At 35.9% G+C, this 22,612-nt stretch overlaps 1 protein-coding gene across 1 annotated transcript in view; it reads right to left on the bottom strand.

Moving 5' to 3' along the window:
* ADAMTS19 (ADAM metallopeptidase with thrombospondin type 1 motif 19) overlaps positions 1–22,612 on the bottom strand; it is a 143,778-nt gene that overhangs the window by 91,456 nt on the left and 29,710 nt on the right. The window contains exon 7 of the mRNA XM_040090047.2: positions 13,324–13,367. Within this exon, the coding sequence (XP_039945981.1) occupies positions 13,324–13,367 (44 nt within the window). The remainder of the gene's footprint in view (positions 1–13,323; positions 13,368–22,612) is intronic.

Below are 22,612 nucleotides of genomic sequence, written 5' to 3' on the forward strand. Positions count from 1 at the left end.
TATGTAGAAAGAGTTTAACAAAAAGAGAGTTCATTTTCTAGCCCAGTATATTTGTGCAAAATGTTTTGGAGACTTGTAAACTGAAGTTTCTCCTAGGGTATGACTTTAAAAGGGAAAGTAGGAACAACAGCTTCTAGTCTGAATTCGAAGGGAGATACCTTTGCCAAAAAGGCAAGTAAAATTTTAGTTTGCCAAGAATACCACAGTATAAGAAATCACAATATGAAAACCTGATATCATTAAAGAAGAGAAATTGGCTGCATGTGATGAAGTCTATTCTTTCTAATAATTTGTCACAGCTTTGCTGTCAGATGCTTTCTTGCTGCTGTCAGTTGTTTTATACCTCTTTTTTTTTTTTTTTTAAATCACTATTTAATCATATTTTTTAAAAATAACCTACAGAAAAGCTTGGTAAATGAAAAAAATATATTAAATGTCTGGAAGACAGTAAAACACCCCAACATTTTCTTTTAAAGTATTTTTTTTAAGTCTTATCATTTGATATCATGGACCGTGGCTTAGGGAAATAGGAAATACAGTGCACAGAGACAGCCTGTTGATGAAAATGCTGATGTAAGAGCAGGTTTGAATTCACCTCCTGTCTCATTGCATCAAATCACTTTTTTTCCTGAATATGTTTCCCAGGCTTGTGTAACATCAATTCCCCCTAAAGGTTTGACTTACTCATAATATATAACCAATGCTTTTCCTGGTCTTAAAAGAATTACAATCTTAATACCCTATTAAGTAGATTCTCTTATAACTTCATTTCTGGTGTCTCTTTCCTGGAAGATGGCTGGCATCACACCCCAATGCAACAAACCAGTGTGGAATCGCTCATGTAATTTTCACGCTATAATACATTTACACCTATTTTCGTTCCCTACAGCAAACCATGAGGAAATCAAGACTGTTCTGCTTTCTTTTGCAACTTACTTTATGATACCACTGCTATGGAAATGACACTCTGTTACAGAAATGTAAAATTGTTTCTTGACACACAGAGCTTCAGCACAGTAAAACATTCTCTCATTTTCTGCAATTTGAGTGATTTCTGTAGAACATTTCTCATTTTTTAATGATACACTCAAAAGTGGTATTAAAGTGATTATTTTACTGTTGCTGAGATCACATTTAAACAAAATATTCAGGATTTTTTCCCCCATTTTTAATGGGGTGCTCTCTCTTTTATGCAAGACAAGGGGCAGCTAGGGGGATTGAAAGAGGTATTAGTCTGTTTTTCCTTTGATTTTTAGCATAATGTACTACTCAATAGCCAAAGTTTTTGCAGTTTGTGCAATTTAAGATTTTTGTGTGAAACTACTTTGTTTCACTAAGAGAGAGATGCACTATAAGAAAGTGACTGATTTGGGGCTGTTTATAGCAGAAAGTACTAGCACATCTTCTAGGAAATGTCAACTGAATAGGAAATTGTTCCTTTATACAGAAGACAAGGACCAGATAGAGATGCATTGCTTAGCTAGTATGTTTTGATAAATGATAACAAAGGAAAAGCTATCTTGAGATGGGTCTTCCATTGTATATCTTTTCAGCTAAAATAATTTGATTTAAAATCACTACTGTTATCTGCAGATATTCATCCTACGTTTTACCTACATTGATATAACTAAGGCTATGTTGCTTTATGCTGTATTATCACATATGATGAAAGAATTTATGCTGCCCTAGTAAGAGTCAGTATTAACTGATCAATGACACAACCTGATGAGTTTTTTCAAGTCCATGTCTCAACGTTATTGCAAAGTGTTTTCAGCTCATAAATTCCTGGAGTTTGTCGGGATGGTTCTCAGGAAGTTTGAGTTCAATGAAAGCAAGCTGAACAGATTGAGAGTGTCAGGTCTTTCTTTTTGCAGGGTCCCCATTATCCAAAATAACTGATGCAAAGTCTGCAAGAGGCAAGGTAATTGAGAACTAGAATGCAGCATTAGCCCCTGCTTGAGCAATCAGAGTAAAGGAAGATTTACTTGATGTTTCATTCAGTGTAGGGTACTATCATCCTGAGAGCATGAAAACTTCAGTATAGACTCAAAACAAACTACAAAAAAACTCCTTGTTGCCACTTAAACATCACAGAAGGGAGCTATGAAGTGGATTCAAAGCTGAATGTCTTCCCAAAGACATTTAAATGAAGAGTGAGACTTGGCCTTATCCTTCTGTTCTATTCTGCTGACATTTATGGATCATTTTCCTTGTGTTTTGACACAAGGAAATAGAATAGATTTGCAGTTCTCTCTACAATATACAGAGTTCTTTTTGTCCCTTCCTCAGTTAAAGGACTCATGTAACAACGACTTCCAAAAAATGTGTTTTTTACAATCTAATTTCATTACACTGCTTTTTACCCTGCCATTATATATTTACAGGACACAGATAAAGTGATGCATTCATTAGTTACAAAAAGCTACCTGTCTCTCTGAAAACATTGTTCTGAAAACATTTCCACTAAAAACACCGGGATTTTCTAGTGCACAACACTACATAAAGTTGACTATACATGCATAACTTTGCAAAAATTTCTTTTGAAGGGATAAAGATTCTATACACAAGCATATCTACGAAGAGCTGAACACAAGACTAATATTAGCAAAATGGATGGCTAGCTAGAAAACAGGTATTTTACAGCCATATATTTTGAATGTCTTTAATCTGTAAATGTGTGTCAGCACTTTTTTTAAAAATTATTTTTACAATTTAATTGTATGGATGATATTTTAAGTGAAGAACAATTCTTTAGACAAACTAATCCAGAGTATTATGGCATACAGAGTAACTTATTACTGATGCAAGATTATTTAAAGCTCCAACCCACAAGAATTTTATATTTTTCATATTAAAAAAAGCCATAAAACAGGAGTAGTGAAGTTATAAAATCCAGGAGACAATGAAAGATATTTTTAAGTGCTCACAGCTGCTTGGGCCTGATTCAGTTTTTCAACAACTTCAATGAATAGAGTGACACAAAACATAATTCACTGTTTAATGCACTGAGTGGATCACTAAATCACTCATACTTTTTTTATCTTTTACAACCTGATTAGCAAAAATGGTAAATTTTCTCCTGGTGAAGAGATTTTGCCTAATCTTAAGTAAGCCATACCCACTTCTGTCCTCTGTTTTGTGTCTCACCGTCCTGCCCCATCCTTGGCATGAGCATCTCTTGTGTATACCATGGCAGGATTCCTTTGAGGCTTCATTGGTTCTTCAGTTCTGTATCTGGTATGCTTAAGTGAATGATCCCCACATAAAGTTAGAAAGTACGCACTATTCACAAGACAAACACAAATTACTGTGGTAATTAACTTGGAATTTCCTTCTCTTTCTTTTTAACAAATAGTAAATATACACCATATAATAGATAAGATTCTTTTGTCCTTACTTTGGAGTCTTTTTTTCTGATGGACATGGGAATTTTATCTTTAGACACAATTCTGAACTGAAATTCCAGGTTGAAACATAAATATTTTAAATTCTATTCAGTGTAATGTTAAATTCTTACTTATAGTATGTCCCTCTCTATTTCAAATTCCTTTGAAAGAGGATTTTAAATACCTCAGATAAACACAGAAAACAAAACAAAATTAAAGATATATCTAGAGATGAACCAGCATAATCTCTAGAAAATTATAAAATTCTACTGCATTTTCACAGAAAGAGAATATGAAATTACAAGGGCCTGGGAACGTACTGAGGCATATTACACCACCACTTACTCAAGCCAAGAACCAAATTCAGAGTTTGATCTTGTAGCTGAATCCACTGGGATTTAAACCTATGTTAAGGACAAGGATCACTTATTAACTAAATGAGAAAGAGCACAATTAAATCTGAACTGGAATGCACAACAGGAATTAGATATAGGTCTAACTTAATAGTTATTATTTCAATGTAAGAAAAAAATTACATCTAACTTCATAGATATTTCAAAACAGACACTATCTGAAAAAGTTTATTTCTTTAGTAACTGAGGAATAATTGCACCTTCAATACTATCTTAACTATAGTGCATTTTTTATTTAGAACTATTACACAAATAAACAGCTATTCTACTATTAAATAAACAGTATCAAAGACAACCATGCACACCGTCAACAAATACACAAAATTATCCTGCACATCAAATGAGCAACATTTTTCAGCCTCAAAAATTCCTTGAACTAGAACATCCAGAGGCTAATCGAAGTTCAATACAGAATAGATTTTCTCAGCTCTAACGTTTACATAGATTTCATTGTAAAGATCTGAAACCATATGTTAACATGAAAATGAACCTTCCCATCCTCCTAAACACACTCAAAGGCCTCCTAAGACAGACTTTTAACACATGCTTAGCAAGAAAGCAGTAAGTGACCTCTGAAGTATAATCTGAAAAACAAAACAGAAAGTAACTTTTTTCCATTACTTTCAGCTCTCTAAATACATTGGCTAACTACTTCAAAGTAAAATAACATAAATAAAGAAAACAAAGGAGTTGCATCAAGTCCTTGATTAATTGTTTAATGAAGAAAAGACTTGTTTTTTAAATATTGTAAGAGTTGCTAATTAAAAACCTAGTGATTATGAAATTGCCATCAAGAGTCCATTCAGACAGATTCACTCCCTGTCACCCTACTACTGTTGAGATTAATTAAGCTTTAAACACTTTAAATAAAGCACTGGAAAATGAAACATTCTGATGTGTTGTAACCCAGTTATTTTCTGACTGAGTTACAACATTGTTTGAAAACAAAGGTTTACATATCTCAGTGTGAAAACATCTCTCTGGTCTCACTGGAGTCTTTGTCATTTATTCCAATTCAGTAAAACAAGAGGCAAGGTAAGATAGGACTGCATCTTAAGAGTTTTGCTGGAAATATGAAGGTCAATAATTCTTAGAATTGAATTTAACATAAGAAGAATTAAGTTGAGGTTTGTAATAGCAATGCCTGGATTTGATGACCGAGAGTATGTAGAGTAGTCAGCATTCTGCGTTCCTGAGAAACTGCACTAAGCATGCATAATTCATTTGATGTTTTGTGACAAATGAGATAAATTAAATTCCATTTACCTATTTTGCTTTAGTTTTCTACATTTATTGGAATTCACTATTAATTAAGATCTGTTTTGCACCACTTATAATCATGTAACTCACAGACAAAACCTAATTTTATTCTGTAGGATACAGAAGTCAAATTTTCCAATTATTTTTTTTTTAAATCTCGTGTATTAAAGGTATTTGTATACTAGATACACTGGACTGTCATATGGGTATTGCTTCCTAGGGAACTTTTGCATCACTGCAGAAGAAAATAAACGTTCAGAAGTCACATGTGAGTAATGGAGCTCCTGAGGCATTTACAGTGACTGACTATATCTGAGCTACAGTACTTTTCTTTTAGAAGAAACAAAGTCCTGCAATTAAAATTGAGTGAGATCTCTTCCCCTAGCTTTTCTATAAAAGCACTTAAAAGATGGTCCTGCTCTCACTTAATGAGGTGTTCCTCTCCATGTAAGTCTGTGAATTATTGTTATCATGATTTTGCTGTAAAAAGGAATGTTGTATGGATGTAAATTTTTATGCATTGTAAAGGTTATGTGAACAATTTAGATTAGGTTAAGCATTGGAAATCTCTGCAGGAAACCTTCTGCAGATTAAACAACGAGCCCAGTTCTCTGAATGTCAGCCATCTTACTGAATAAAATAATTATCTTTCCCTTACATAGGATACATTTTTAGAGTATCTCTTGTTCAGTGGGACAAATCAATTCACAGAACAAAACTCAAGAGCTTAAAATGCTTTTGCTGTTTTTGCAAATTTTGTCTAGCATCAAGCTTGGAGATATGTCAGAGAACATTTAAGACCTAGGAAACTTAAGAGCCTGTAGCTATGCCTTTGCTGAGAGAAACTTGCTGTAATTGTTTCTCATCATCCAATCTGTCTCAACTGCCCTCCTCCCACTCTGAATTCCACATGGCACCAAGAACAGTATTCACAACAAAATTCAGCAAATTAACTATACTTGTGATGAATATCTGAAAAAACTGCTGGTTTACATCTCTATGTACAGGTAACCTCAGTCAAGAGAATTTTAAAACAGTATATACTCAGACAGTACTCAGTTACTTAAAACATAAGACCTTTCACCAATATCCAACTAGACTGTGGACTACGCTGAAATGTTAAAAAACCTAGATAATGCAAAAATGTTATAGACTCATTTTTCTCACCTTAACTGATTTCATCCTCTAAGCGTGCTTCGTGCACTTCAATCTGCAAGACTGACTGTACTCTGCTATGTACAGAACAGGAGCTATACACAGGTCCTATATTCCATCCAACATGGTAGTAGTCTTGGCCCACATCCTAGTTCCAGCTTTACTTGTCTTATGGAAACACCTGCTTCCAAAAATGCATGCCAACTTTAGGACATACCATAAATGACGGGCTCCAGGATTTTTGGATTCCTATTTGCCTTGACTGATCAGAAACCTTCCTATACTCCACAAGTGACAACATCTGAATAACTCACATTGATTTGGAACTGCTGCAAGTGCATTTCTTCAATACCTGTGACTCAACAAAAGAGAAGAAACAAGAAAAAATACAAAGACTAACAAAGACTAACCCTGTCAGCATGGCTTATGTCTCAAGGACTCCTGTTCTGCAGCCCACAGGTACTTGAGCACGGTTTGAATTAGCAGCATTGGGTGCCTGCAGAGTCCAGACACAGCAGCACGCAGCTCGGCATGTGGAGGTTCACCGCGATTCCCAACAAACTGTTACCAGCTAGTTAGGCTAAGGGCAGCTGTGTAAGACTACAATAGAGTGGTAGTCTGGATAAGAGAAGGAATGCCAGATGAATGGATTCAGATGAGGAAGCACAGGAAAAGACTTCTTCAGTTTACTTCTGCTGTGCTGCTTCCTGTGTTCTGTGCAACTTCTTTGGCTGTTTATTCATTGGTAACTGGCCCTAAGCATTCAGCTTCAGTATTTCCAGCATTTACCCTCACTGGACCTGGACTGTCTGCCTAATTCCCTATTTCCATCACATCTCTTAATGCACAGGGCTGGTCTAAACCTTTGTTCCTAGGGTAAAAGTTTGCAGGAAAATTCCAAGCTCTTTGTATTAAAGATTGATAGCTTTCATATTAGGAAAGAAAAGTAAATAAATCTATCTTTGGTATTTTCCTAAGTTGGATGGAAAATATGTTATTTCACTTCATTTTGGTTTGTGGTCTTTATTGTGTAGATGTTTGTCTGATTCCTTATTGGTTATGATTTGTATCCACGCCATTGAGTTCCTCTGCAACAGTACAAAGACATGACGGTGCCTTAATTTTCTGCCTTTTGTTGTTGTTGTTGTTGTTTTTTGGGTTTTTTGGACGTTTTGTTGTTGTTTTTGTTGTTTTGGTTTGGTTTTTGCTTTTTGTTTTTTTGTTTTTTTTCTTTTGTATCTGCAGCACTAGGTGTTACCAAATTTAGAAATTTTTAATATACTATATTTATGCCCAAAGACAATCTGATCAGTTTTTAGAGGAATTCTGTTTGGATATTGCATTATTGGAAAATACTTTATAGCAAACAGTTTAGACAGAATCACATGTTCTTTTAGCTCTTGTTTTAACTGAAAATATTATCTAAAAATACATGGCCATCATCAGAAGTCACTACCCAAGTTTCAGCAGATTAACAGGGCTCCAAACTGATGCCAACACAAGACAAGTATCATTTTAGAATTTTTCCATTCCTGTAACACTGCACTCTAAGAGCTCTCTAGCATAGTGTTTCCACAGAAGACATTAGCTAGCAGCAAACAACAAAACTAATCCAAAAGAAGTATGCCTCAGAAAGTCATAATCTTGATTACTGAAGTGGAAACGTAGACAAGAGGAAGGGAAATTAAAATGTGCATACACTTGCTTCAAGAAATAGTCTTTCTGTATTTACTTGTAAGTCTATTTGTTGAGAAAATATCTGTTGATTTCAGTGAGAAAATATGTTTCTTTTCATCTATTAAAGGTTTGTGCAATATCCCAATAAGAATTTTCCCTATGAATCATTGCTCATCCCTGTTACTTCAATATAATTCCAGAAGAGTCACACACAAGAACAGTACAGCATGTACAATCCCCAGTTTACATTTTGTGCTGATTCTATTGCAATGGACTTAATTCTCTGAAAACAAACAATTGAATTACTTCTTAATTTTTAATAGAAATTCATTGGGATGTTTACACTCATAATTTTACCTGTCATCATCCCAAGAAAAATAACAACATTCCAAATCACCACAAATTCAAAAGGTAGTTTCCTGTGACCAAGTTAACAAAGCTTGTTTGGAGGAGAAACATGCTATGAACCCAAAACCCAGCTGTCTTCTGGGGGAAAAAGAACCTTGGATAATTACATATCTAAAGCAATCTTTTCATTAGCTACATTAAATTTAATTTGTATTAAAAAATATTTGTATTTTTCCACTCTCAGAAAAGTCCTCTGTTGTAATCATAAGATGTCCCTGAAAATCATACTGATAAACAAGGCCTGAAACCTCTCTTTATGCTAAAGATGGACTGTGAGAAGGGAGCAGCATGATATCACTTTGGTGCATGAATAAGGGACAGAAAGCATACACACGAGCAGAACAGGAGAGACAAAAAGAATAAAGAATGCTGCAGCCAACCAACCAACCAGTGGAAGCTCAAGAACATTTGGAACTGGTCAATTTTCAACCTGAAACAATTACTTTGTGGTTCTCCGCCCAGAATGAATTTGACAGTGGCCGCAACAATTGGCAATGCTAAAGTCAGAATAGCTGACCTGGGCTGACTGATACCACATGAGAGTCTAGCTTTATGTTTTACAGAAGCATGAGATTAGATAAGGAAGGCAATTACTCCCGAGTAATCCAGTTACTCTGGAGTAATCCAGAGTAACTCTGGATTTACCTTATGAAGTAAGAAAGAGGACCTTCAACTCCCTGGCTACAGCAGAGATTTCCAAACATTTCTAGCAATAGGGAAATACTTAATATTGAAAGGCATAAAATAAATATATTCTACTTCCTAAATTTCAAGACACTTTGGGGAAATCAAATAAAATTCTGGAAATAATTCTTCTCTTTCTGTCTACTTCACAAAACTATAAAATATGAAGTATTAATGAGTTTTGGAATCACAGAATGGTTGGACAAGACTTTAAAGATCATCTAGTTCCAACCCCTCTGCCGTCAGCAGGGTCACCTTTCACTAGATCAAGTTGTTCAGGGGCCCATCCAACGTGGCCTTCAACTCTCACAATTTCTCTGGGCAGCCAGTTCCAGCACTTCACCACCCTCTGAGTAAAGAATTTCTTACCTATATTAGAACTATGCCTGTCCTTTTTCAGTTTAAAACAATTTCCCCTTGCTCTGCCACTATCTGCCTGCATAAAAACCCTTCTTCCTCCTTTTTCAAGTCCCCTTCGGCTACTGGAGGGCCACAATGAGGCCTCCCCAAAGCCTTCTCTTCTCCATGATGCTTGGTCTCCAAAACAGAGAGATTTGTTTTCCTGACTAAGAATGTAATATTTTGACAATCAACGCAAATCATGTTTTCTATCACTACAGAAAAAAAAAAAAAAAAACCAAAAAACCCACACCCTTGTGTATTTTCACCTTAAATGCTTTTCTGAAGGGATATTTAGATTATCACCATTTTGTTCAAAATCATTAATGAAATATATTTCAGCATATTTCTGGGAGGATTGTCATATGGTTTTGATTTTGGGTAAACATTTTTTTCTGGCTAACAAAGTTCTTGGTTAATTATATCTTTAGACCATTAAATCTTCATATAAATCACTGTTAATTTAAGAGACAAGAAAAAGTACTTTTTGAAGAGTGTATAAGTTCTATATTTTCTGTAGAATAAGACTGGAAGTATAGAAAAGTGTACTCTTATTTGCCATCAAAATACATTAAAACTTTGTCTATATAACAGAATACTGGCACTTTCTCTCCCTGGCTTAAGAGGATAATCATGTCCAGTCTGAAAACTGTGAGTCTTGGCATGTAATGGCTAAATAACAAATCCAGTATTTGTCTCCTTAGTATCCATCACTGCAAAGAACTATTGTCCAACACGACAACCTTTTCCTATAATGAAGTCTGTTCTGTACATGATCCTTTCTCATAACTTTCATTTCTGGATTGCCTGAAGTGCTACAGAGATCACCTTGACTCCCTCACATTTCTGTACAGTTATATTAATATATTAGAGAGAATTGCTTTATTCCTGTCTTTATGTTAGAGAAGAGTCTGTATTGTGCATTCTTCTAGATTTTTTGAGAAGGGGGAAGGTGAGACAAGGACTGGACATTGGGGAATCGTACAGTACATTACCATTTCTCATTTACCATCTTTGGCAAAGTCTGTAATTTACAGCATGTGATAATACATCCTTGGAATGTACTGTCTCTTTTTGCCTACAAACTTGTTGCATGAATATAGGAAGATCAAACTGGCCTTCATTTCCTACCAACAAAATTTTACTCATGATCTAATCTAAAATCGTCATTTTGGTGTACCCGGGGTGTAGGGGGTTGAGTTTTCCTGTGGATTTTTTCCCCCCATAAGTTGCTAGGAGACTAAATACTGATGCTTAAAGGGTGCTTGCCCCATACAAAAGAAGTGGATCACTTAGTTTAGTGGGGGAGGAAAAGGCTCCTGAGAGCTGAGGGTAGTAGTCTCTCCGCTCGGCTCTCAGTTTTCCGGGGAGGACAGTCAAGCGACAGCTAGCTGCGTGGAGTCCACGGTTAACAGAAGAGTCCAGTCCTGGGAATTCTATCATCTGCTGGAGCACCCGGGAGTTCAGAGCTCTTCGCCTGCCCTGTTGGAGCTGGGTCAGCCTGGGTCCAGCTGCCGCAGCTTCTTCAGCACTGCTCATTTTGCCTGCCGGGACACCCCCCTGCCTGCCGGGACAACCCACCGTTTCCATCCATCAGCACCGAGTTTCCACCATTTGGGCTTGGTGCTCTTGGGGTCCCAAGAGATCAGACTGCCTGGGACTTGTGAGACAAAGCCCCTCGGGGTTCTTGGTTCTGTTTATTATTATTATAATTGCTGTTGTTGTTTGTCTGTCCTGTTATATTTACTAGTAAAGGACTGTTATTCCTCTCCTCATAGCTCTGACTGAAAAGATTTTTTTTAATCTTCCAAATCATAATAACACGGAAGGGATTGGAATTCCCCATTCCTAGAGAGGCCCCGCCTCTCCTTAGCAGATACCTGTCTTTTCAAACCAAGACACTGAGGGAAAAAAAGTCAGTGTAAAGATAACAAAATGCAACCACCTTCTACATGTTCTTTCAACAAGCTGGCATTATAGACCTGTAAGCCTAAAAATAATTGACATAATATATCTGTGACAGTGAGGTAACTTAAAAATTCTTTTCAAGACAAATGCAAAATTTTTCAACACTCTCCCTCAGACAAGCTCTAGAATGATGGTGGACAAGACTCTCAGAAAATCATCTTCTGAACAGTGATCATGGACCTGCAGTACTATAAAAGTTCATAGAAGAATTTATGGAAAGGCACTATATTCATCTGGGAAAATAATGAATGAAATTCACAAAATGAATGATGAAACATAGGGAAAACAATGCCCTTTGCTTTTGCTGCACAATTGGACCTACATGGAAAGAATTATACATATAAACTGTGGTTCAGTTCCTGAAGAAACCTCCAAACAATGGAGAATGGGAAAGTCCACAACAGCCAATCCACAATATGCCACACCATTCAGTCAAGTTACCTACTTCATTTTGCTTATCAGAGCATTAAGACTGCAAATTCTTTACTTCCTGTGCTCTTAACAACTAATAAACTGCCACATTTCCAAGCTTCATCCCAGCTTGTTTATCACAGAACTTTCAATTACTGACACTTGAGTCAGTTTAATCTTATTCAATTTAAAATTCTATGGACAAATTCAGAGACAAATAGTTCTCCTACTGCCTCCAAGCTTTAACCAAAGAGAAAACATTGTTGAGGGGAAATCCTTCAATATATTCACTTCAATTCTGAAATTCAGGAAGCAGCCTATCCTGATTTAGATAAATTGGAAGTAATCCAGATTTAAATTCAGTTTACATCAGCATAAAATGATGAAGACCTCTGGTCACAATCCTTCCTCTTTCAGCTAGAAGTAAATAGTTTTGCACTATTAAGTCAAAAATAAATGCCTCTAAACAAGAAACACTCATAAAAATTAACTGAAGACCAATATACCAATTAGTGAAATAACACTATGAACTCTTAATCATTTACTGGTGTGAAACATATTACATTCTTATTTATAAGGCTTTTTTATTGATACCCATCCCACAAACACACTCACATACACTTGGGATACAGCAATAAAAGAAAAAGACTAGCAAGTGGTGAGGTAAGACCGTTTACATAAGAATTCTCCTCAAACCTTTGCAACTGAAATGAAATAGGAAAAAAATCTACTTATTCTCCACCTAGCAGGGAGCACATGTATGCAATAGTACATTATTAGCATCCTAATATTACTGAAAAAAATTGGGTTCTGAATACTTTTATTCACATACAGAACTGTTAAAGGCTTCTATCAGCAAATTGAAATTCTAGGTTAAGAACACACCATGACATCCTTCAATTAAGGTTATGGGGTGCTTTCACCCAGAATTGCAACTGAACAGAAAAACTGCTGGTTTTTTCTACCATTTTCACTTGACCTTTACTTTGAAAAACTGTCCTCCAAAAAGTGTGTGAACTAAGTAAACCTTTATAGAAAAACTCAATGCAGCCTGCACATATTTTAACTGAAGATGTCAGCAGATACCTTTCACAATAGCTCACATCCTGCATTCTTTTGAAGTTCATAAGCTTCTTACACACATAGCTCATAAACACTGTATCATGCATTAGATTCTTATGGAAACTTCTTTTATGTATCATAAACATATTCACACAAAAGATAAATCCATGGTATTAAAAAAAACCCAAAACCATATTTTCTTAGCTCCATATTCAAAAGTAAAAATAATAAAACAATTTTCTATTAGTCAGTGAGACTAAAAAGAAAGAAGTTTTAAAGTTTTCTGAAAGAGATGGAAACATTGTGCTAAACCACAGTATTTTGCTAGAAGCATACACCAGTCTAATATTATTATTAGCATTTAAAATGTATTTTGAATTTAGCTAGCTACTGCTTTCCATCACTGATTTTGCTGTCATCTTTTAGCTTCACATTTCTATCTACATAAAACTTATTTTATTACATAGTTTATACACAGTCTCGTATGCTTATTTACTTACCAACAGTATCACATGGTTCATCCTTATGTACACAGAAATCCTTCCTAGAATTGGGGGTAAAAGAAAGAATGTTAAGCAAGTCAAGCTGTTAGATCTTAACAACTGTGTAACCTATTTGGAAACATTTTTTACAGCTAGATGAATAAATACAGAACACCATTATCTCAACAAAGAACAAGAGCAGGATTACACAGAGCACTTAAACTCCAGCTTATTCTCAGAGCAAATTTAAGAGTAGTCAGGTGACAAAACATGTACTGTATATTCAACTTGCATTGCACCAATTTTCTTTCGAGTTTTATGCTTTGTGGCTTTGGTGGGGTTTTTTGTTGTTTGTTTTGTTTTTGTTTGGTTGGTTGGTTGTTTTTTGTTTTGGTTTTGATTTTGTTTGATTTGGTTTGGTTTGATTTTTTTCTTTTTTTTGTAAGTATCTTGAAATACAACAAGTCTAAAGCTAGTCTTTCTATCATTTTAAATGAAGATATTTGCAGTGCTTCACATGAGATTCAATTGCAGCATTTAGATCAGTTATAGAGTCTGAAAGTTTTTATTCTAGTACATCCATGATTTAAATCACTAATAGAAATATTACAAGAAGTATTTCTGCTAGAGCATCCACTAATAGTAGTGGAAGACTTATAAACATTAACTACCCTATTTTAGTCCAGTCATAGGACTATAAATAACACTGTTCTATTGCATAAAGGAGAATAAGCATTTCAACTGTGTCTTAAACATCTGCTTGGGATTAATTTTGATTTCACATGTATTTTACTTCTTCTCGGAGACACACAGTGAGTTACTAGAAGAGCAAAGGGAAAACTGCTTTAAACTGGAGTGTTTATAAGTGATGTTAATTTGTTATTTTTTGTTAAAAAAGGGGCTGCAGAGGCATGCATGAATTGGGGAGGTTGGGAGGGAAACAATGGGGAAAAAACAACAAAAGAAACTCAGGTATAGCAACCCCATGAACAAAGAAGTTCTCTTTTTCTGTTGTGCCAAAGAATAAGGGTCTCTGTTTTTAGGGAGAGACCATATGAATCAGAGAAATTTAGTTCTTATATTGTCTGTGAAGGTACACAGATAGACATATAGATTGATAATCATAAAGATAAACATACAGAGAAACACCCATTTTCCATGAACAAAATGCAGTAATTGTTTGGTGCTTGAAATGAAAGACACTGACTTTTTTTTTTTTAAGTGTAACTACTCCAAGAGTTCTTTCTTTGTTTCCCACAGTCTATGTCTACATAAGGCTTTAGACCCAAAAGCAATTTCTAGAGTTTGGCAAATTTCTGACAGTTGTTAAGGGCCACACAGACAGATGCATGGGGTTATATAGTTTCAATTAACTTGTCACCACTGCCAGATAATTCCAAATAAAGTTGTGAGTAAACTGATAAGGACAGTCTAGGAATACACTCAAAAGACCCTGGAAATCGAGCAAAAGGTGGTGAACAAGAAACTACCATCAGACACAGAAGAACATTATTTTATTTTTTAAACCTGCAAGAAATTGCATTAATGCACTGGGTTGTAACACAATTCTTTGGTTTGTGCTATGTGACACAAGGGACTTATTGTCTTGTTAAGCAACATGACAGAATGATTAGAAATGTGGGACTTGAGGTGAAGCAAGAGAACATGTGCAAAGACAGTCTAAGGACATTGACTGCCTTCCATGTACACCCAAGCAATCACCATAAAAATGAACTGAAAAAAAAAGGAAAAGAGAAAAGAAATCAATCAGACCTTCAACTGTAAAAGAATACTATGTTACATTTTAAAACTGCCAATATACAAAAGGTTTCTACTCATGTAATATCTTTCTTCTCACAGACTTACCAAGCTGGTTTTTTTTCACTTCTTGACTGAATCTGACTATAATTATGTCATGTAATTTAGGGTTTCATTATGGGACTTGGGGAAAATGGTACTGCTATGATTTGCAAAGAGCAAAATACAGTAAACCATTCTTGGTTCCCAACTTACATTGAAAGAATGTAATACCTCCTTTAATTTCATAATAATGTAAATGAATGCATTACATGCAATTTAGACTAGGCTCCTTAGTAAAGATTACAGTTCTAGCTAAACCTACCAGTGACTCTCACCAAAAAAAAAAAAAAAAAAAAAAAAAAAAAAAAAAAAAAAAAAAAAAGCACTACTAAGTCCTCAGACACATTATTTGCCTTCATCCCTCTCATCCTTTCTCTCAGCAAAACAGAGCAAAGATACTAAAATTACCATTACATCATATAGAAGCTTTTGTAGCACCAGTTGGTAGCTGAGTCTGCCAGTGAAAGCAAAAAATGGTTGAAGCCCACCCACACCATGCATTACCCTGCACATAATGTCCGTTACTCTAAATGGTTACTTTGCATACACACGCAAGGGAAAACAGTTCCTTAGTCAAGTGAATGAAAGGAGGTGCTCTCACATTATTTACACCTGAATTCTCCACTTGAATGAATTGGCTAACCTCAGAAAAGTATTCTAAGCAAGGACAGGTCACCACTAATACATTGTTTCAGAAAATTATGTTTGGTTAGTAGATTTTAGTTGATTACATATAGCATTATGAAAGATCTTCACAGCACACAAAGGCTATGCAATTTCTAAATACAAAGTATCTCAGTAAATTGTTAAAATAAATCCTGATATGTAGGTGTAATGTACAAAAGAGGGGGGAAAATAAAAATAAAAATAAAGGAACAGTAAATTAAAATTCATATTTATATTTCATGAATAATTTCCAGCGATTTGTCATTTTAGACAATTTTAATACTTGCTTTTGGAAAAAGATCTATTTTTTACTCAGGCCGGCATATTATTTCCTTACATATGCTAGATTGGAAAAAAAGAAGAAAAATGACAGAAAACAGATTTTACCAGTCTACCAGATTTTCAATCTGACTTCACTCTACTCCAATTTCACTAATGTTTGCAGTTTTGAAACATGTTTTGAACAACAGCAGAAGTTAGACTGCTTGAAACTGCAGTCTGACTTCTGCTGTTATTGATTACAGTGCTTGGAACATTTTTTTAGGCTTATTGCTCAAGTAGTAAGTTTCATCAAATCCTAAGATTTTTATAAGGAATAGTTGCAATTAATGGCACTTGTGGCAAGTGACATTATCACCAAATTGCAAATGCCTTCTCTCGCATCGTGCAAAGTGAGTAACTACAACACTGAAGATGTTCTTGTCTCTTCATACAAGAGGAAATAATTCTCACAGATAAACCAAGCACATATGTACTAATTAATAAATGCACTTTTAATTACAATAATTAAATTTGAAATTATTTTTATGTTAATGAACCACAAGAAAAATTAATTATTTACTATTTATTTGGGAATGTAAATTAATGCACAGTGGTACTAGTATAAGTGGTATTTCAGAAACTGTCTTTTATTTTGAGAGTAAATCTCAAAGCCACCAGTATATACCACTCATTGTATTTTAGGAAAAACAAGAAATAACAAATTTAATTATTTCAAATTGTTAACACATCACTTAGGCTCTGTAAAGCTGAACTGAGATTTAAAAAGGTTATATAAATAGTCTTATAAAGCATACATTTCAGTCAGACTGAAAAACAAATCAATTTGGAAAAACTGTTGGGAAGCGTGGTAAGTGAACTAACAGCTGAATTAAGTGTATCAATAACATCAAAATAGATACAGAGTAGTTAGGAATCCAAGGAAGCTGCTTTTGAGTGGAGTCAAACAGAACCTAGATTCAGCATTAGCATTAAAAAGAAGAAAAGATAAAGAAGAAAATATGCAAGCATTCCTTGCTAAAGTGTAAAAATTAAATGAGTTCTGACAGATACACATAGGAATCAAGACAGATCAAATTTTAAAGATAACTCATCTGAATAGATTTTCCTCTAGTGTAGCCACAAGTGGCCTCCCAGCTTGATTAGACAAAACAACAACAAAAAATGACCATTTGGAAACAGGCAGTAGCAGGGAACAGCATCCTTGGATAAAGATAAAGGAAAATATCAAAATGACACCACTACCTCTGTTCACACAATGTAACGTCAGGTTTTGGTGCTTATGCTTGAAAAATTTTTGTTAAGGTCTGGAAAGAAGTGAGAGAACAATTAAATAGAGTAACCCCTCTAAGTTACTCTAAGACAAAGAAGAGTTTTGACTTGAGCACAGCCTACAAGTACTTCATAGGGAGGAGTTTTTCCAACAGATTTTAGCAGTGAAGGGTACAAAGAGATGCATGGTTGAAAGCTGAAATAAGAAAAAATTAGAAGTAAGTCCAGCTGTCCATTCAGAAAGAAAATAACAGCCAATTCTACTGCTGATCAATTTTAAGGAATTTGAAGTAGAGAGAAGTGAAAATGATTGGTTAGATGTCAGACAGCAGGTTAGTGCTGGAGTCAGAAATTAAAGATCTGTTCTTCTGAAATTCTTCTGCCTGTTCAGTAAATCTACTGCTGAACAGTTAATCTTCCTTTCTTTCAAATTTTTGTCCAAGGCGTGCCTACCTTTCTTAATCACCAGCAAAACTGAAATGTAAAAATAACTGTCTAAATTTTATGTTTGGGTCTTGCACTAGATACTCAGAGATTTTAAATTCAGTTTAAGTCCATGTATTCCAATGGAACAGATAGATACTAGTGAATGGAATATATGTAGCCAAATAATTAAAGCTTGAAAGAATAAGCTGTCAACAACAGGGAAATTCATGCAATTTTCCCCCACATGCATTATTACAAGCATTATCACTTCACAGACTCAAATACCTTAAACTTAAAAATTAAAAAAACAAAACAGCACACAATGACTTAAAAAAAAAAAAAATCAGTGGAATTTTTTTAAAAGTCACAACGTAAAAACAAGACTTCCATTTTACAGGAGATTCTGGCTTTAAAAACACACTATTTTTTATTTAAATATGCTCTTTTCAGGTTTCCCTGCTTACTTCTGCATCTACAATGCTATTACTAAATAATCAATAGAAAGGCCATGTGAGATTCTCATGGACGTCCTTGATGCCTTCTGGTAGTGTCAAATAAATCAAATTACCAAGAGAGTTGATAAATCGAGTACAAAATTACCAAGTGTTGGCTGTATTGAAGTTACAGTGATGAAGACAAAATTAAGAATAATCTCATCTCTCATTGTGCATTTGCAAGAATTCACTTTTCCAAAGCTGAAATTCACTAGGAGTTTGACAGCAGTAGCAGGTTAATAAACCAATCTCCATCTCAATACATTCCAACAATTCTGACTGCCAAACACACCAGGCTTTTGGGGTGACCCTGTAGTATCAGTTTCATTCATACAGGGATCTTTCACAGTCTTATTCCTCTAACTTTCCTGAGGATTTTTTTTTGGTTCGGAAAGCTAATAAAAAGCAAAGTCAGAAATATAACTGTATTTCTTCTGTGCATTGGAAGATAATAGCAACACTTAAAAAAAAAAACCTTGTCCAAGCTTTGGGGAGCATTCTGGATGGTTGAAACTATTGGAAGTGAAACAATATTTATGAAATCTAAGTGCTGTTTATGCCATTAGGTACTTTTATAGAACAAGGCACTTTCTTGCAGTGAAAATGCCTAATAGCACTGTTTCAATTATGTGTCACCCAGGGCAAAGTTGCTTCATATACTGAAGATCAGTATGAATAAATGGCTGATGCACACTATCAACAAGGAATATCACTACCCGATGAATATTAGGAGAATCAGAGGTCTATTTTCTGTCAAAAGAACACATGAAACTATCAGTTCTGAGAAGGAGAATAAAGAACTTAGTCTTTTTCTGTATAATTCTTTTCGCACTTGTTCAACAAACCACTGAGACACAACAGATTGACCAATGCACTGGAAAAGCAGCAAAACACATAATTTTAAAGTGAAGGTAGATTCTGCCTCATTCACGGTTACACACTTCAAAGCTTCTATTACCTAATTTGCAACACAGGCTAGGTAAGAGCTTAAGCACCTTCACACAATAACTGAGAATTCAATGGGCCTTTTCCTGCCTCATTTTCAGTTACCTAATTCAGGTCAAGCAATCTGTGCAGATAGCAGCTGGTAATGTCATCTCAGGGGCCACCAAAATCAGGGCTTGTCTCCGCACACACAGACCCTGTAACTTGAAAGGCAAGGGGGATGCGGATGCAATATGCTGCATTTTTTCCTCAGAGAAAAGTCCTGATACTGTCTATTTCTAAAGTAACTGTGCTAATTTATAACTGTGAATACGATTTTCTATGAACAGTAAAACTTACCTGATAAAACTTGTGTTTTTATCAAGATAGTCCTGAAAACAATTTTTGTCTTAATTATCACATTCTCATTATATCCAACCTCCCTAGCAATCTTTTCTAAATACATTGCAAACACTTCCAGTCTTTCTTCTACTTCATAGCACCATATTTTCAACAGGATATTAAGTCATCAAAATAAGCCAGTTTAAAGGGAAACTAAATAAAACCTGACATCATGAAATAGGACCAAAGTAAATTGAAATTAATTGGTAGAAGATATGCATTATTACAGTCTATCTGGGCAGCAGAGAAAGCTGTGGGGAGAAGTTGGTTTTGTTTTCCTCTTCACAGAACAATGAAAAAGTAAGTTTTGACAAGTACTTTTTTCCTGAAAAGGCAATGATAGCCCTTCGGCTGCTGAATAACAGTCTCTTTAACATCCACATTACACTCTTTGTACTAAGGCATTAAAAATTAGCTCTGCAGAATGCTCAATACTTCATTTCTAACTCTTTTAGTTACTACACAAAACTGGCATGTGAAAGCAAAGGAAAGCTTTTACAAAGAACCCTTGCTGTTCTATTATCATGCAAGACAAAAGAGATGATACAACTTTTAGGAGGGCCGCCACAGAATGTGTTGGATACCCAAAACTTTATACATTTACTCAAAAAACATCAAGCAGTTGGTGTTCATCTGTATAAACAAAATCATTTCTCTCAATAAAGCACACCTGCTGTCCACAGCTCTTTGGAAGTTGTGACAAAGGAGCTTGTTCTGTGCTTGCAAAACAGAATGAGACTCTGAGTTAACAAAACACACGTGTAGAGCCACACATGGTGTTAGCTATATCATAAACCTGATAATGTGTAGAGGTAGCCTGGATTAGCAAAACATTCCCGGTCAGAAAAGTGCCCTGGTATGATTTATTACCAGCTAAAGCAGCTCTCAGGTGGAAGGCAGGAAGAGAATAATACCATTGAAAAATAAAAATGTCAGAAGAACCGATCTTTAATTTCTGGCTCCAGCACTAACCTACTACCTGACATCTAACCAATCACTTTCACTTCTCTCTACTTCAAATTCCTTAAAACTGATCAGAGATTTAATTTTAAAAAAAGTGTACTTAAACTGACAGGTAAAAAGTTGTGAACAACCTTGGAGTGAGTCCAGACGAGAGGCAAAAAAACAATCTGGGGGCTGAAGCACCTCTCCTATGAACACAGGCTAAGACAGTTTGGGTTGGTGCACCTGGAGAAGAGAAGAACTCTTTTTACAACCTTTCAGTACCTAAAGTGAGCCTACAAGAAGACTGGAGAGGAACTTTTTACAAGGGCATGTAGTGACAAGACAAAGGGAAATGGCATTAAACTGAAATTGGCTAGGTTTATATTAGATACAGGGAAGAAATTCTTTACTCTAGAGGTGTGAGACATTGTCCCAGGATACCTAGAGAAGATATGAATGTCCCGTGCCTGGAAATTCTAAAGGCCAGGTTGGATGAGGCTTTGACCAATCTGCTCTTATACAAAGTATCCCTGCCCATGCCATAGCGGGGGTGGAACTAGATGATCTCCAGTAGTCCCTTCCAACCCTAACAATTCTGGGATTCTGTGATTCCAGAATATCAGTATTACAAAGCAGAAAGCATCTGAACATATGATCAGACTTTTGCAAAACTTTTTTACCATTGGGAATCACAGAATCCCAGAATTGTTAGGGTTGGAAGGGACTACTGGAGATCATCCAGTCCAATCCTCCTGTCAAGGCAGGGTCACCTGGAGGAGGTGACCCAGGAACATGTCCCAGTGGGGTGTAAATGTCTCCAGAGAGACATTCCATGACCTCCGTGGGCCACCTGTTCCAGTGCTCTGAAAATCTCAATGTAAAGAAGATATTCCTCATATTGAGGTGGAATTTCTTGTATTTTGGTTTATGGCCATTGGTCCTCTTCCGGCTGTTGGGGATCACTGAAAAGAGTCTGGCACCATCCTCTTGGCACCTGCCTTTGAGATATAAATATTTACTAATGAGATCCCCTCTCAGTCCTCTCTTCTCTGGGCTAAATAGGCCCAGCTCCTTCTGTCTCTCCTCATAAGAGAGATGTTCCAGATCACAAATCATCTCTGTGGCCTCTGATGGACCCTCTGCAATAGCTCCTTGTCTTTCTTATACTGAGGACCCCAGAATTGAACACAATACCACAGATGTGGGCAAGTAGAGGGGCAGAATCACCTTCCTCAACCTGTTGGCCACATCCTTCCCAATGCACCTAAGGATCCCATTGGTCCTCCTGGCCACACGGGCACACCACCTGCTCATGGTCAACTTGTCAGCCACCTTCCAGAAATGTTGCATTAAATCCAAAAAGCTGGCCAAAAGCACTGACAGTTGAAGACATTCCCAGATCATTGAATCTTGTCAACTTAACTAGTGCCTCACTTTCATTTGTTCAGAATGCCTCTACCTCTTCCCATATAGGCACATTAAGCTGAAGATGAAAAAATGACAGGAAAAAGGTGTCACATGCTTCATTTATCTTATAGCATCTTACTACTCATGACATACACTTTAAAAGCTAAAACTGCAGCTCTAGGTTCACTCTCCTGGCCCATAGAGGCTTGAAGCATTTGATACTTGTTCAAACTGCTGCTGCTTCTGTTGCGGATACAGCTGGCTGCATCAGCTGTCTCAAGCAAGAGAGCCCAGGAATAAGGTTTCTAGCAAACAAGCAGAATACTATTGCTCATTATCATTGAACAGTCACAAGGAACATCTAGATGTAACTAAGTCTATTCGCCTTTAGTCATCCTGATTAACCCAAAGCCATGTGTGACACTCAGGTATCCTTTATGCCCTGGCCCAAGTTTACTCTTTCCTGCTTCTTTTCTCCCCACTTCTTTTTTTCTAGACCTTCCCCCCCCAGCCCCACCCTAGCCCCACAATGCACTCACTATTATTAAAATCAGTTTGGGGTCTTCATCTACAAAATTTATTCTGGTCTGTCACTCCAAGTATGTTTCCTGATGAGCTAATGAAAAGTTGCT

The sequence above is a fragment of the Hirundo rustica genome, chromosome Z (assembly GCF_015227805.2).
Source record: "Hirundo rustica isolate bHirRus1 chromosome Z, bHirRus1.pri.v3, whole genome shotgun sequence".
Classification (NCBI taxonomy): domain Eukaryota; kingdom Metazoa; phylum Chordata; class Aves; order Passeriformes; family Hirundinidae; genus Hirundo; species Hirundo rustica.